Below are 16,254 nucleotides of genomic sequence, written 5' to 3'. Positions count from 1 at the left end.
CGTGTGGACCCTCCTTCCCCTGGGTACCGAAGCATCTGTCAGGCGTCAGCAAGGCCTCTGCCCTCAAGGATGAGCCTCCGCTCTCGGGCCCTGGGCTGTCCGGACTTCCTCTTCCCTGCAGCAGCCGGCTTACTCCCGGCCCCCCCACCTCCTCACGCCTGCCCTCCTTGGGCGATGGTCACCTTCTCTCAGTCTCTGCTCATATGAGAAACTGTCCCGAACACAGGAGGTTAAGGCAGTGTTCCATCTTGTTGGAAGGAACGTAAGTGCTATGGAAAGAAAGAAACAGGCTGGAATAAGTAGGTTAGGTAGAGGGAAGATGGATGGATAGAAGGTAGGTAGATAGACAGGTAGACAGATAGACAGACAGGTAGCTGATAGAACATGGGTGGTTGGGTGGATGGATAGAGAAATAGAGAGACAGATAACCGACCAACAGTATTTTCTCATGCATGAGTTGGAAAATTGTTCAGAGACGTGCTTCTCAACACCGATGTGCATGGGAATCACCTGACACCCGCAGAGGTTTCAGCGGACGTAGCTTTGGTTCAGCATCACTGCTCCCTAATTCCCGGGCCTCGAAATTAGCAGGGTTCAGAGCCATTGGAATGGGGATCTAAACTCCCAGTAGCGTCTCCGGTGTGCCTTGTGGGGCTTCGTTGGTGCAGGAGCACCGGGGGCGGGGGAGTCTGGCTCCTGTTCACGTGCCCACTTCCTCCCCTGGGGCCCGGGCCAGGCCGGCCTTGTATAAACGGCTGCCCTTGGTAGCAGAGATGCACGTGTCCAGCCCCTATGGCCTTGGGAGACAGAGGACACTCAAACTCTGACGGACGGGACTCTGTGTTGTAGCGTTGACCACGGTCGAGCATCCAGACCCCACCTGAGCCCAGTAACCAGGTAGGAGCTTTTCCACGAGGAGAGCAAACACAAAGCTATGCGTGTGATTATCCCGCTAGCCTCCTCCAGACACCGCCTAGAATCCCATCTGCCACGGACACTTCCGGCACCTGAGGTCTTTGGGCGGCGGGCCCGGGTGGCAGGGCGCCTGCCCGGGGCAGCGTGGATACAGTGCAGAGCCGTCACCGCGTCGGTAGCACGACGACCGTGGGGTGCGTGGGAAGGGCAGCGTGTCCAGCTGTGGGCCACGCCCCCATCAGGACCCAAGCCAACCACCGGCGGGCCTTGCCGTCTTGGCGGCAGGGGCACTCCTGCGGCAACTCGTTCTCACGTCACAGGTGCCAGTTCCAGCCCACTGTCTGTCTCTGGGGCCACTTCCCGCTCTGACACTCCCGTGTCTTCACAGACCCTCTAGGTGTTGCCTCATGTCCCCGCAAGTTGAATACACACAGCGTCACGACGCAGCTGACCAGCCGGGGGCCGCGAGGGCTGGTGAGATGCTGGGGGCGGGGTGACAGAAAGACGGACGACCGGCCTGGCCCGGATGCAGGAGAGTCAGGGTCCACTATTGCCACTGCCTCTGCTGGCGTTTGCTGACAGCCAGAACCGCCAGGGAGGGAAGTGTTGGCTGTGTCTGTAGTTGAAGCCCAGGTACCACGAACGTGTTCTATTTGTTCTGGGAAGGAGAACGCACCTGGAGCCACGGTTGTCGTTGTAGTTATGTGTGTTTATACTTACAGCAAAGGACGGCTGTTACTGACAATTCATGTGCTTTCTGCGGGGCCAAGCACCTAAGTTGGCTGGGAGGGTGGAGGAGACCGCATCTTCCAGGTCTTCCGTGCAGCACGGCTGTGGTTTCCTGTTTGACCCCAGAGAAGCGGTTCTGGGGGCTCCCACTTGACCCTTCTCGCCTGCTAGGCCTGAATCAGGAAAGTAGCCTGGAGATTCTACCAGTTAGGGAATATGTCTGTTCAACCCTCTATTCAGGGAAGGGAAGGAGAACCACAGGGTGTGTTAGGGACCGATGTGAGGTGGGTCCAGGACGAAGGGCACCGATCACCTGGCAGACATCAGCCTCCTGTTCTGACTGGTGGACCAGGGCAGGTGTTGGGTGTCCAGGCATCAGCGCAGACCCGGCGTCTGGAAGCTTTGCTCTCACAGTGCTGTCACCGGTTCCGCACATCATTTTATAGAGGATGGGGGGATATTGGCAGACGTCGACAGTGGCGGTGTTAGGGAGAGTCGGAGGGGGGACCCAACCCCGCAGGCGACGGCCAAGGGGCTGGCAGGCCAGCAGGTGCAAGTGTGTGTGTGTGTGTGAGTGTGTGTGTGTGGAAGCCTATGTGTTGTGTGTGTGTGTGTGTGAGCCTATGTATTTGTATGTGATGGAGCAGGACAGGTCTATGTGCTGACGTGAGGTGAACTGCAGATTCGATTTTAGGCAAAGAGAGTGATTTGTCTAGTGGACATGGTTCCACTGACGTGAAAACGGCCAAAGAAGAGGACAGACAGCACACGTGGTGTAGTGTGCTTTCCTGCGTGTGCCTCTTTGTTCCCACATGGTCACGTACCTACACGTGTGGGCACGGGGCCAAAAGGCACACAAAACGCCCTCAAGAGAGAAGGCATTCTTGCAAATGGGTAGACGATTTCCGGAAGGACACGCAAGATACACCAGTAGCCGCGTGTCTGAGGTGTCCATCCAGGGCTCTGGCATGTGGAAGACACCCAGGCTTTCATCGTGTATCCGTTTGTTACTTCCTGTTCTAAAATGTCCAGTCATCATATTTCAGTTACGACATTTTAAAGCTGTGCTGGCTCCTCGGACATAACCACATGGGATGATTTCTTCACTCCCTGGAAGGCGTCCCGGGTGAGACAACTTCAGAGACTCCCTGGGGAAACTGCTCTGAGGCCGCAAGGCTGCCAGCCCCTGTCCTGGAAGTGTCTGTGCCCCAGAGTCACAGGTTGGAGCAGTAACCCCTGGGTGATGACGTCAGGAAGAGGAGCCTTTCAGAGGAGAATCCAGGGAGATGAGGTCATGAGGGTGGGGCCCCGTCCAGTAGGATTAGCGTCCGTGTAAGGGGGTGGAGGCGCCAGAGCGCACTCTGTGCCTGTGAGGACACAGCGAGAAGGTGGCCGTCTGCAGCTAGGATGAAGGCCCTCACCAGAGCCCTGACCCGGCCGGCACCCTGACCGCGGGCTCTGCCTCAGAGCTGTGGCGGAGAGTGTCTGTCGTCCAAGCCCCAGCCTGTGGCTTTTTGTCGTGGCAGCTCAAGTCGTTTACCTGAGACACCCAGCAGTTTAGATGGCTCGAGCGGCATTTTAAAAGCTTGGGGGAAGATTCATACAAGAGCTGAATCCTTCCTAAAAAAGAAATATGTCTGACTCACCGGTAAACTTGGCGGCCCAGCAGGTGAGTCAGAGGTGAGAAATCGGAACCTGCACCTACGTTGTCAGAGCAGAGCAGACGTGCCTGGTGACAGGGACGCAGGCGGGAAGGTGCCGGAATCGCTGGTCTTAAATAGATGCAAAGGCAAGTCCGTGTCGCTCTGAGGCAGAGCAGGGGCCCCGCCATCCAGAGCCGAGCGTGGAGTCAGGTCCCTCCCGACACCCGTCAGTCCGAAGGCTGTGGTCTGAGGGGCAGACATAGCTTTGAGATCAGTCGTTGAATTCGGAGGCATTAATGGTCAGTGGTCAAAATATTTTCTCAGACACACATACATACTTGGAACTAAATTGAAAAAAAAGAAACTGGCGATGCAGTAAAACCTTTGCCTTGTCCTAGCATCTCAAAGTCTGGAAACATCAAGGCAGGGCAGACACTTGGGATTTGAAAAATAATAACACGTTGAAGTTAAGCCCACTCTTTCATCAAAGGTGCACCTGCCTCACTCTTTACTGTTGTTCCCGGATACAACTAACTTGTCCAAAGTGACGTTTCTTCGAGGGCCTGGGGAACAACGCTGAAGGCCTGAGCCGTGTAAACATGTGAGCGAGTCTTCTGGGGGCTAATTAGCCTCGATTAGACAGATTTTAATGCTGTAAACTCCATTTTATCTCCAGGAAGACTTGTAAAATTGTTAAATGTATGCTCACTTATTGAGGTAGGGGTGGGTGTGTGTGTGCGTGTGCGTGCGCACACGTGGGCAGACCCACATAACAGAAGCAGCGGGAGAACTTGACCCCAGACAGGGGCACACATCTCAGGCTCGTGCTGTCCACGTGACACCCTGGTCTTAAATTTAAAGCTCATGAGCCCCAGGACAGGCAGGCTCTTGGGCGGCGGCGGCCGTCCCGCACTCAGGTGTGAGCCACCCCCGCAGCAGCCACATCTGGAGAGGACGGCGCTGCAGCTCGGGGTCCCTTCGATGCAGGAGACGAGGGCGCAACGACACCACGGTTTTGTGAGACTCGCCCTGGGTCGCCCTCGGAGGAGGAGGTGCGTGGGCCCCGTTGCCCTTGATGGCCTGGAGGAGCTGAGGCGATGGTCATTGTCTCCGGGGCCTCGGGCCGGCCGGAGGGTGGTCCCAGCTGGGCCCCAGCCGTTGAGTCGTCCGAGCAGAGCGTCCGTCTCATGGCCGTGTTGCTGGGTTTGGTGGGAGGCTTTGAGCCCTCCCCTTCTCGCTGCCGTGGGCGGCAGCCCTGACTTAGGGAAGACAGACGCTGGGGCGTTTCATCCCGTGTCTGCACCTGCACCCACCCAGCAGGAGACGAGGGGGCTTCGGGAAGGGGCATCAGGGTAGGCTCGCCTCAGGGCTCCCGGGGCACCCGCCTGGTGAGGAGTGAAATGGAGAAAAGGCCTCAGGGTCACGAGATTTGATACGTGGAAGAGACACGCCGGCGCCCGTGGCGCAGGAGGCTGTGGACGCAGGGCCTCAGGGAGAGGAGGACAGACGGATGCGAGATGAGCGGGGGGCCACTTCATGTTGGCTGGCCCGGGCTGGGGCGTTTGGCGGGTTTCACAGGCCGAGGCAAAGGGGAGGAGCTCAGGCTCGGGGGCACGGAGAACGTCCCCGGGGTGACGGGAAAGGCCTTTCTGTGGGTCTCCAGGCAGAAGCAGGTCGTCAGCAGGGTCGTGTTCAGAGGAGGGCCGGGGCCGCGTGGCAGCATCGCACGCGTTCCCGATGGGACGCTGGGGGCGCGAACACGTACAGCTTCTTACTCCGGGCTTTGGCTAATGTGTCTGAATCACGTTTGCTTAAACGAGGCAAACGTTGAGCGTTAAAAGCTGACCCTAGAGCTAAAGGAATGAGCTGTTTGGGTTACAGGGGAAGGGCCGGAACCGTGGGGATGGTGACGCTGCGGCCAAGAAGGGCGAAGTGCTGCCCGTTGGTTTCTGCAAAATTAAAATGTCGTTTAAACTCCGAAGCTCGTATTTGCGGTTTGCAGCGTCACAGTTAACCAGCTGGCGTGTGTTGCCAGCGTCTGAAATTTGTCGGTTTGCGCGCCACGCGGGTTTCTCACATGACTTGAGTTTCCAGGATGGCGTGGGTAGAGTGTGCAGGGAGCCTGGCCTCAAACCTCTGCTGACGTGTGAACGTGTGTGTAGCTGAGGCGCCAGAGTCCTGTACCTGGGGACATGCAGCCATCCTTTTGTTACGGCAGGTAAAGCTCGCAGGACTTCCAGAGTTTCAAAGGTAATCGTGAACATTGAATTCTCGGGAGACAGGCGAGACGTGTAGGGATTTATTTCTATTTCTGTTCTGGTCACTTTGTGATGGTAGAGTAACTGTCTTTTGTCACATTGACAGGTGCATCTTTTGAGAAATGCCGGCGATGAAGTGACCGTCACTGTCGAGTATCTCAGGGAAGCACCATCATTTCTGAAGCTCCCATTAGGTAAGGGGGAGGGGACAAGTTCAAGGGTGCCACGCAGCACATTATTTATGCAAACGATACGGCACTGGCAGGAGTGTAGATCGTTTCCTGAGCTCATATTCCGAGAGAGGAAAGACGCAGAGAGCGCCTCAGCATTGCATGTTCCTAAGACGTCCTACCCTTTAATCCGTCCACAGACTTTTGAAAGAGGGCGTCCCCAGACGGCGCTTCGTCAATGAATTAACTAAGTTGCCTTCCTGAGGTCGCCTCCCTGTGACTGTATTTACCTACACACGCACATGCACACATACAGGAACGAAGTTTGTATTTAAGATGTCTGTGTTGACATGAGACGTATTTAATGTAAAAGAGGAAAGAACAGTAAATCTGCACCGTGACGTGTCACCGTCGCCCGTGTTTTCCTGCAGAGCTTGTAACTCTCTATTAGACCTGACGTGATCCAGCCGGGAAGTGGATCAGAACAGGTGTTGTGACTGACTCTGTTCGGGAGGATGGCTTTGCAGAATTTATGAAGTTACCGTCCTTCCTTGACGTAGCGGCAGGGCCTCTGTCGGGTGCTGACCTTGGAACCAGAGGGGCTCTGGGCTGAGGTCGCGCCCAGGGGCCGCAGCTCCGCTGTGGCTCAGCACGCCGTGCCGGCTCGCGGGGAAGCGGGGCCCTCCCCCCGCGGCAGCCCCTCTCTTCTCTTTTCCCTTCTTTCTCCGGCTTTTTCTCTCACATGAAGGAACAGCCTCTCTCCTGGGCTGACCTTATGGCCGGAATCTTCTCTCTCTTTTCCATCGTTCCCCTGTTGTCGGAGCCTCCGCTGCCGCCCCTGGGCCTGGCCCAGCTCTCTGGGGCCACGGCAGCTGCTGAGACCCGATCTCACCTTCGAATCCACGGTCACAAAAAGGGCCATTGAACTTCTGGCCCTGCTCCCGTCCATCTTCCTGAGTAACCGAGCAAATCGGTTTCAGCAGCTCGATGTTTGTCCCCATCAGACCTCGACCTGGAAACCATGCTGCTCACTGATCTAAGAAAAACTGACGATCCCCCCGTGGGTATGAAAATATATCAGTAGGATCCATCACACGTCCTGCCTTCTAAAAAGACCAACGTGAGAAATCAGGCCACACGTTCAAAGAGAAATAAATGCTATACACAGCACAAGAGTTTATTCTTCCAGAAGAGGGTAAAAGGCCCATGGACAGCCAATCCCAAGCGTTCGCCTGGGGCCCAGGTGTGTGGCGCGTGTGAGGTTACAGCATCGTGTAGCCGCGGGGGGCGTGTGCACGGCTCTGCCTGGACATCTCTCCTGCGGGCGCCTCACCTGACGGTGTGTCCGGGAGGGCACAGGAGGCGGGAGGGGTCTCCTCTGGAGACAGTCAGTGCCGACTTTGATTATTTTGCATAAATTCAGACTCAGACTTTTTATGAAATAGAAGTCACATAACATAAAATTCACCATTCTAAGGTGCGTGCTTAGGCAGTTCTTAATTTGTCACTGTGCCGTGCAGCCATCACCACTGCCCCATTCCAGAATATTTCCATCACCCCAGAAAGGAACTTTGTACCAATCATCCCCTCCCCCAGCCCCTGGACACCACGAATCCACTTTCTGTCCCCGTGGATTTGCCTGTTCTGATCGCTTTACTTATTTCCATCACCCCAGAAGGGAACTTTGTATCAATCATCCCCTCCCCCAGCCCCTGGAAACCACGAATCCACTTTCTGTCCCCATGGATTTGCCTGTTCTGATCGCTTCACGTAACTGGGGCCGTGCAGCGTGTGGCCTTTCGTGTGAGCTTTCTTCACTCGGCATGTTTTCCAGATTCATCCACATGGTACCCTGTGTGCAGGGTTTCATTCCTTTTTTTAACTGAATAATTTCCATTATTTGGAGAGACCATGTTTTGTTTCTCTCTTCGTCAGCCGACGGGCAGGTGGCTTGTTTCCACCTGGGGACCGTTGTGCGCGTTCATGTACAGGTCTACGTGAACGTGCTTTCAGTTCCCCCGGCCACACACCTGCGAGTGGAGGTGCTGTGTCATACGGCAAGTCTGGGTCGGATTGTTGAGGACCTGCCACGCTGCCTCCACGCCTCCATCTCACACCCCACCAGCCCTGCACGAGGTCAGTGTAGCTGCTATAGATCACAGCTCATTTTTTTAGGTTAGGTGTTTTTGTAAATACTCGTTGAAACTATTTGTGTTGTATTCTTTTCCAGTAGTTGGTTGTTTTTATTTATTTTTTTTGCAGTACGTGGGCCTCTCACTGTTGTGGCCTCTCCCGTTGCGGAGCACAGGCTCCGGACGCGCAGGCTCAACGGCCATGGCTCATGGGCCCAGCTGCTCCGCGGCATGTGGGATCTTCCCGGACCGGGGCACAAACCCGTGTCCCCTGCATCGGCAGGCGGACTCCCAACCACTGCGCCACCAGGGAAGCCCCCAGTATTTGTTTTTTGACACTATTTTTATTATTAATAATTATTGACACTGATTTTTTAAAAATAACGGGTTTAAGTAGTGATAAGCAGAAACAAATATTACAATGTTCAGATTTCTCTTGTGGGATATAGATGAAAAGATGCTCATTCACCAGCAGTAAGTTGACAGAAACCTAGAGCGCATGAATGACTGTCAGGTTACAATCCACTCACTCACTCGCTCACTCAGCCGCCCCTCGGGGTTGATGTGGCAGAGTTAGTCCCTCCAGTGAGAGCATCTGGCGAATGAAGGAAATTAGAAATATTTTGATTTCGCTCCCAAGTTACTGATGAGCTAGTTACGGGAATAACACATGTGCCATCAGGAAGGAGCTGCAGATAGAAGATGTAGTAAGAAGTAGGTAGAGGTGCTGGCAGAACAGACTCTGGGTCCAGAAGCAGTTCCGTACGTGGGGAGCTGGTCGCAGAATGTTTGGAGGGTTAGGAAAACGGGAAGGGAGCTGGGTGGTCAGATGCAGTGAGAACGACCGTTCAAGCAGAGGTAAGTCGTTGTCATGTTCTCAAGGCTTCTTGGAGCTGTTCAGTCCATCCCCACGCCTGCAGGGGTGCGGTGTGGAGTGTGCTACAGACGCTCTGGACGCGGGGGTGGGGGTGGGTGCATCTCACCCCCACCGTCGGATTGTGCATCCGTCGGATTCCACGTCAGCTTCACGTGCTTCTTTCCTTAGGAGTGTGGAAGCAGGAAGCATTGCCTACTTGTTACCACTTGTCCTGCTGCCGCGCCCGCCTCAGTGTTTCTTTCCCGTCCTCAAGCACCCAGGTGACCCGTAACAGGCCCTGGAGTTTACTCAGGGATCAGTAAGGGTCTCCTTTACTGTATTTCCCAGGTGCTTCCGCTTCTCACAGCAGGGAATTTGCACAGTCAGGGTGCCACGTGTGTCACAGCACCCCAGAGCGGGTGGACGGAAAAGCTGCCCACGCTCATATTCCGGCCAGAAAACATTCGGGCGGGGTCGTGAGGACGTGAAGGAGCGCAGCCTCCCTCTTGAAGCTGGTCGCCGACATGGAGGTGGCCTGGAAGCATCAGTATGGAGACCCATGGGTTTATCTGAGTTTGTTGAGAGGTTTGAAGCTCTGGCTGTCCTGCGTGGCGTTTAAAGGGAAATTGGGTCGCTGCGGCATCTGCTGGACCTGAACTGTGCCGGCTGCTTTGAAGGTGAGCCCATAACGTGTTCACGGCTTTTCAAGGAGAAAACTGACGTCACTGAAGTAACTTGCACGACGTCCCACTAACTTTGCTCATCTGTGAACTGGTGATAATAATAAGTAACAAGCACACCTGAGGCTTGTGTGTCGAAGTAGTAAACACAACAACGTCACGAGGCTTTCGTGTCGTCAGCGACACGGATGCTGGTGACACGCGTGCTGCAGACCCTCAGGCCTGACGGAGACGATTGGGCAGGACAGGACGGGGAGGGCTGGGGCGCCTGCTGGGAAACCCCTCGGCTCCGGCCGTTTACTGTCATTTGGGAGCTTTACCCCAGTAAAGGTTTTTGTCGTCTTCCAAGAAAGGGAAGTCTGGATTTTTAATGCAGTGCCTTGGCTTTGATCAGACAAAACCGATTTGCAGGTCAGACAGAGCTTCACCTGCCAGTTTGGAGCCTCTGCCTAATGGGATTTATCCCCCGAGTAGTTGGCTTTTGAAGGCTAACGCTGGCTTTGAAAATTTTCAAGCTAAAAGAAAATGACGGACCCGTGTATCAGGCTGGCACCCGCTGCGACCGGGGCACCCCTGACCCTGCACAGCCCATCGGGGTCCTTCCCGTCGCCCATTTTGGTAACGGGAGGTGCGGGGTCACTGGCTTCTCCCTGAAATTGCCGGCTGAGTCAGGAGGGCGGCGGGTGAACCTGCCCATGGAGGCACCTGGGGCCCGGGGCCGCCGAGTCGGTCTTGCTGGTGCGTCGTGGTCAGGAGGAGGGCTCCCTACTCGGGGAGGGGACGCGGACCTCCTTCTGCCTGCAGCGCTGGCACCCGTCTGGGGTCCCGCGAGGGGTCCTGGGCACGTGGTCAGGGCCGATGTGCGCTGAGGGCCCGCTGCCCCTCCTGCTGTCCACCTGGAGCGCTGGTCTTTCAGGCGAGGCCTGGGGGCAGCTGGTGCCGCCCCACCTCACCTGGCATGTCCAGGGCCGCAGTGGAGGGCGGGGCGGGGGCTGAGCGGTGGCGGAAGGGTGGGGACAGGACCCGCCTGGTGCTGGAGCGACAGGACGGAGATCCCTTTCCATCCCTGTACTTCCTGAAAAGAGGACTGTGCTCGGGAAGGGCTCTGACCTGCCCGAGACAGACGCTCGACTTGGACCCTCTGTTCATCCGTGTTCCAGGCCCAACGGCGGCTCCCTGCTCCCTCCCCAGTCCAGAGCTGCTTCCTCTTCTCATAAATATCACTTTCCTCAAACTTACCTGATTGGTCCTTCTATTTTTCACTAAAGCAACTTGCAGTGCAGAGATAATCCGAAAATGTCAAACAAATAAATAATGTAAAAATTAACATCGGAAAGTCAAGAATAAGTGTGGGAAGTTAGCATCATTATCCTAGTGGTGGGGAGGGCAGGTTCATGGAGCCCCCGGGGCCAGGGGACCGGCTTGGAGAGGCCGCGTCTCTCTGCACCTGGACCTGGTGCGGCCCTGGCAAGAAGCTGGTCCTGCCCTCCTTCTGCCAGGCGTTTTGTGGGGTGCAGACGGGGGCGTCCACATGGTGGGCGGGTGGCGAGGGGCCAGCGCTGGCTGCACAGCCCGTACCAGCAGCTGCTTCCCCCGGGGGCTTGTCTGGGGACCCCCCTAGGCGACCCCCGTAGGTGGACCTGCAGGTAACACGCTGCGACTCCTCTGGTGGCTCCATCTGCAGTGAGTCTCTGTTTGATTTGCAGGGTCCCCAGGACCATCTAGCGAGCCCGGCAGCGGGACCTCCTCACCCCTCTTTGACAGCGGTTTGCATCTGAACGGAAACTCCAGCAACACAGTAAGCTCACTCGTGCTCACCTTTGATTTAACCAGAAGCTCCCCTGGCAGATTTAGAAAAGCCCTCGCTGCCCATTTCAGAGGGAGGTTCAAACATGGGTGTAGGGTGTGCTTACGTGCGCGTAATTCCCACGTGGACGCCTGGTCTTTCACCGTAGGGTACTTCGGCTCCTAATTCACAATATCTCGCGAACAGGCCTGAGTACGTCATTTTGAGGTAGAATGTGGAGTCGTGGCTCCAATTTTCCTCGGAACCTGACGGTGGGAACTGCCGGGGTTTGTCCTCAGGAAGCTTCCTCCAGACTCACAGGAAAGGGGTTCATTCCAGGTTAATGGAATCACCTAGGAAGCGTGATGCTGTGTATTTGCAGTGAGTTTCCGTCATCCTCCAAATCTTCACCTTCCCAAGAAAACCAGAGCTGAGCAGAAAGAGAGGGCTGCAGGGGACCTGGGTGTGGACGGCTGCCCCTCCCCCAGGGAGGGCTGGCCTGACCCAGACCCCGGCTGGGTGGGCCCTGACAAGAGCCAGCGTCCAGGGTGTGGTCTCCTCAACCACTGAGCCGTTAGTGGATACGGTTAGACTCCTGTAAGCAGCTTGAAAAAATGTTTCCTTGGAAATCATATCCGCTCGCACCTTCCGACCACCACCTACCTGACCGGCAGGCGGAACCAGAGGAAGTGATTCATGTTTGCACAGTCCATTCTTAAAATACCATTCTTTTCCATTTTTAACCCTTTAATATAGTTCTTGATATTTAAAAATTGTGTTTAGGGTCTACGTGAGTTATGAAGCAGAAAAATAAAACAAATGTCCCTGAACTCAAGACTCAAATCGGTACTAGGAACATTGTCCCCAGCTTATACGGCCGCCTGTGTGTCACTCCCATATCCCATTTTCTGGCCTTCCCCAAATAAATAGCATCCTGAATCTCGAGTTTGTCACTGGCATGATAAAAAAAAAAAAAGTTTATCCATGTGTATAGATCCCCAAAATATACCATTTCATTTTGAGGCTTATAAAATGTTATTCTGTCATAGCCTTCTGGGATTTACATTTTTACCTGCTATTATGATTTTGAGATCCACAGATGTTATGTAGGTCCCTGGTTCTTTTTCGCTTGCTTGTTTTTTTCTGTATTATAGTTAATTGTGTGAATATACTGCAGTTTATTTACTGATTATCAGTCATCACTAGACACTTGGCTTTGTTTCTTGGTTTACTCATCTGCTGTCAACTGAAACCAGGCTGCCGTGAACATGCTTATAAATATCTCTTGGCTACAGACCCAGAGCTAGGATTTCTGGGCACAATGATGCCAGTGTCTGATTTTCAAAACAACGACACCTTATTTCCCCAGGCGGCTGTCCCAGGTCGCCGTCCCAGCAGCAGGAGGCATTGCAGGTGGCCACGGCTTCCCAGGGCTCCATGCTCTGGGTTCACTTTCCCAAGCACAGGGGTATCTGGTGGCTGCTCCCGGGTTGGCTGAGGAGGTCTGATTGCCTCTCCTCTTGCGGTAACTTTGCTTTCTCCCCTTCCGGGACGTGCGTCCACTTTCACCCCTTTGCCTGTAAAGCTGTTTGTCTTTTCCTTCCTGATCCCATGGGAATCTCCATACACACTTGGGATTAATATTTTGCTGAGTTTGGGTCTCAAATCTCTTCTCACAATTTACAGCGTGCGTTTCGTTATATTTACGCTACCTTTTGATAAATGGAAGTTAATCTCTGTGTAGCCAAGTGTGTCCATTTCTTTCTGGTAGAGGTTGTGGTTTTAGGATCTGGTTCAAGACATCCTTTCTTCTCCTAAGCTCATAAAATGTTTCCTTGTGTTTCTTTTCCTAAATATTTTTAAGCTTTGTTTTTCACTTCAGGTCTCCAAAGCATATGAGGCTTACTTTTGTAAAACACGTGAAAGGCTGGGTCCCAGGTTCATTTTCCTGGGCAACCGGCTGCTCTAACCCGTGTCCTCGGTCACTGCGATCACAGCACACGTTTCCTGGTCTTGGGTTGATTGCTGAGACCTTGGTTGTATTCTGATTGCAATATCAATACCAGAACCACACTGCTTAGTTACTCTGTATCTATAATAACTGTCGTCACTGTAGCCTGCGCTGTCTCGCAGCGTCCTGCGTCTTTGTATTTTGTCCATTCTCTCTCACTTACCTTTTTCTTGTGGACTGTATGTAACCCACGTTGAGTACGAGGAGTGACCACAAAGCTTTAGTCTTTGGAAGACTAGGACCTACCGTATCTCTGGACTGGAGAAGAAAATGGGCTCCACTCTGCAGTTTGTTTTATCAAAGGAAATGAGTTGGAACCTTCCTCAGACACAGAGGGTTTAGGCAGTTTTCGTTGGCTGCACTTTCAGACATGCTCACATCACTTTCCTTCTCCCAGGACCAGACGTGATGGAGCAAGAGGCAGAGTTTGCCAAGTTCAGAGCAGCTTTACAATCACAGGAGCCCTGGAGGCTGGGTTTCCCCTTCATGACTGTGTGCCCGTGACCCCCAGCACATTTGTAACCCCTGCTTGTGGAGGAGGGGGAGCCGATAGAGTGCGTTTTCACTCTGCCTGTGATTCCCAGAGCCACTCCCAGTGCTGCCTTGTGTATTTGACAACTTCCCGGGTTCTCACTTGAAACTAAATTATTAACTGCTCCCTCCCCAGATGCTACATCTTCTCCGTCTTCCTACCCTCCATGAGAAGGAGTCTGCTCATGGCTTCAGCCCCAGGCCCCACGTTCTCCTCCAGACCCAGGAACGGCTCACACACCTTAAGATTCTAAGTTCAGTGCTCATACTGCACTATTTTCGTGTCAGAAAACGTACTGAATATTTATAACAACAAAAAGTCTCATTCACATCAGTGTCACTCATCTCAACTGAACGTGTATATTGTCAGGTCCTTCTCTCCCTCCACCCCTGTTTCCACACTCCTGCACGTCCCGTTCTGGCTCCCTTGTTAGTGGGTTAGTGTTCATGTTTGCCTTCACAGAGGGAACATAGAGGGGTTATTCCTTGATTACCTGATTGTCCAAAAATGTTTTCCTTTTTCCTGAGAGATAGCTGGTGCTTTCACCTGGTGTGCTTGGAACTTGGGTGCTGACCCGGTCCTTTGAGGGACTTCAGATGCCAATGTCTCTGCTTTACCTGTGGCAGATGCAAGGCTAAATTGTGTCTGACTAGTTTCCCTTTGTCAGAAAACTTTACCAAATATAAATAAGGAGCTACAATTAAAAAACAAAGAATTTATGACAGTAAATGCCTGATTTTCTGAGTTAAGAATTTCAAAAGATTAACTCAAAAGATTAGGGTCATTACAGAGAATTGAATGCTCAAAAGTGTACAGGAACAATATATCAAAACAGAAACAAGATTTTTACAGAAATTATAAGGAAACAGATATGAAACTTATAAATAGTAGTTGCAAAAGAAAAACAGATATAATAAGAAAAATAAACAAACAAAATATATTTTAAAATATTAAACAAATAAGCACATAAGTTAAACATTGAATTGAGTCTTCTAAATGGAAGGAGGGATGGTCTCCCAGGCAGAGAGAACGAATGAGTGAATGATACTCAACTGTTTAATTAAAGTATAAGGCACATGCAGGGAAGTATACAACTCTGAAGAAACAGCTCAATAAATGTTATAGCACCCTGGTCAAAATATAGCACATCACCATAATTTCAAACTACCCTCTCCCTCAAAAAATTACTATTATTTTGACCTCAATTACTATAGATTAATTTTACCTGTATTTGACTTTCATGTGGAGGGGGTCGTACTCTTCTGTCTGACCTTGTTGCCAAAAGTCAATCTTAAAATCAACTAGCGAAAGCATAGATCACTTTGAACAATGACAATTTTATTAACAGCACATTTCTCAATAGTGACAATGGAAGCTAGATAACAGCCCAATAATATTTTCAAAATCATGGAGACAAGAAAAATAACTACGAGTCTATCTTCGTGTTCCTCACAAAACCATCCTTCCAAAACAAGATAAAAATAAAGACTTGTTCATAGGAAGAGAATCTGAAAGAGTATATTAGTAACAGAATTTCTAAAGACCACATGTCAGGAAAATAAAAATGATCCCAGAAGGGCAGTTGGAGATTAAAGGAGGGGACTATGTATGTGAATCTAAACAAATGTTCTCTGCAGAAAGTAATAACATCGCTTAAGTTAATGTCTAATATCTTAGGTTAAGATAAGAGGGCAAATACAGAATACTGAAAACAATGTATGTGGTTCAGAGTGAGTGGACTGGATGTAAAGCATTCTAAAGTCCTACTGTTGTTAAGACACTTCACGAATTAATAAAACACCAGTAAAAATAAAACATCAAATGAAAAAAAGCAAATCAATAACAAAAAAATCCTTAACTAAAATGCATTAAGAAAAAAAGAATAGAAAAATAAGACAATGAAAGAGCCAAACTTAAGGAGGTAGATATGACTACAGACATAGCAGTAATAAAATCAATATACATAGACTGAATTTACTAGTTATAGTTAAGAGCCACAGATTTACTTCAATCTTTAAAATGATTCAAGTCCTGTCAAGCATCTTTTCTGACCACAGTGGTATGAAACTAGAAATCAATTACAAGAAGAAAACCAAAAAATCCACAAATATGTGAAGATTAAACAGCATGCTACTGAACAACCAGTGGGTCAAAGTAGAAGTCTCAATATCTTGAGACAAATGAAAATGGAAATACAGCATACTAAAATTTATGGGAAGCAGCCAAAGCAATTCTAAGAGGGATGTTCATAGTGATAAATGCATATGTTAAGAAATAAGAAAGAACTCTTATAAATAACCTAAAACTATAAATCAAGTAACTAGAAAAAGAAGAACAAACTAATCCCAAAGTTAATAGAAGGAAGTAAGTAACAAAGGTCAGAATGGAAATAAGTGCAATAGAGACTAAACAGACAATGGAAAATATCAGTGAAACTAAGAGCTGGTGCTTTTTTGGAAAAGATAAAATAGGCAAAGCTTTAGCTAGACTTACCAAGAAAAAAAGGCAGCACTCAAATAAATAAAAGTAGAAATGAAAGAAG

At 51.4% G+C, this 16,254-nt stretch overlaps 1 protein-coding gene across 1 annotated transcript in view; it reads left to right on the top strand.

Moving 5' to 3' along the window:
- SNTG2 (syntrophin gamma 2) overlaps positions 1-16,254 on the top strand; it is a 201,056-nt gene that overhangs the window by 95,185 nt on the left and 89,617 nt on the right. The window contains exons 7-8 of the mRNA XM_079940355.1: positions 5,652-5,739; positions 11,090-11,181. Coding sequence (XP_079796481.1) covers positions 5,652-5,739; positions 11,090-11,181 — 180 coding nt within the window. The remainder of the gene's footprint in view (positions 1-5,651; positions 5,740-11,089; positions 11,182-16,254) is intronic.

The sequence above is a fragment of the Stenella coeruleoalba genome (assembly GCF_951394435.1).
Source record: "Stenella coeruleoalba genome assembly, chromosome: 13".
Classification (NCBI taxonomy): domain Eukaryota; kingdom Metazoa; phylum Chordata; class Mammalia; order Artiodactyla; family Delphinidae; genus Stenella; species Stenella coeruleoalba.
Note: the sequence above shows the minus strand (reverse complement) of the source record. Positions and strands in the feature narration are given on the sequence as shown.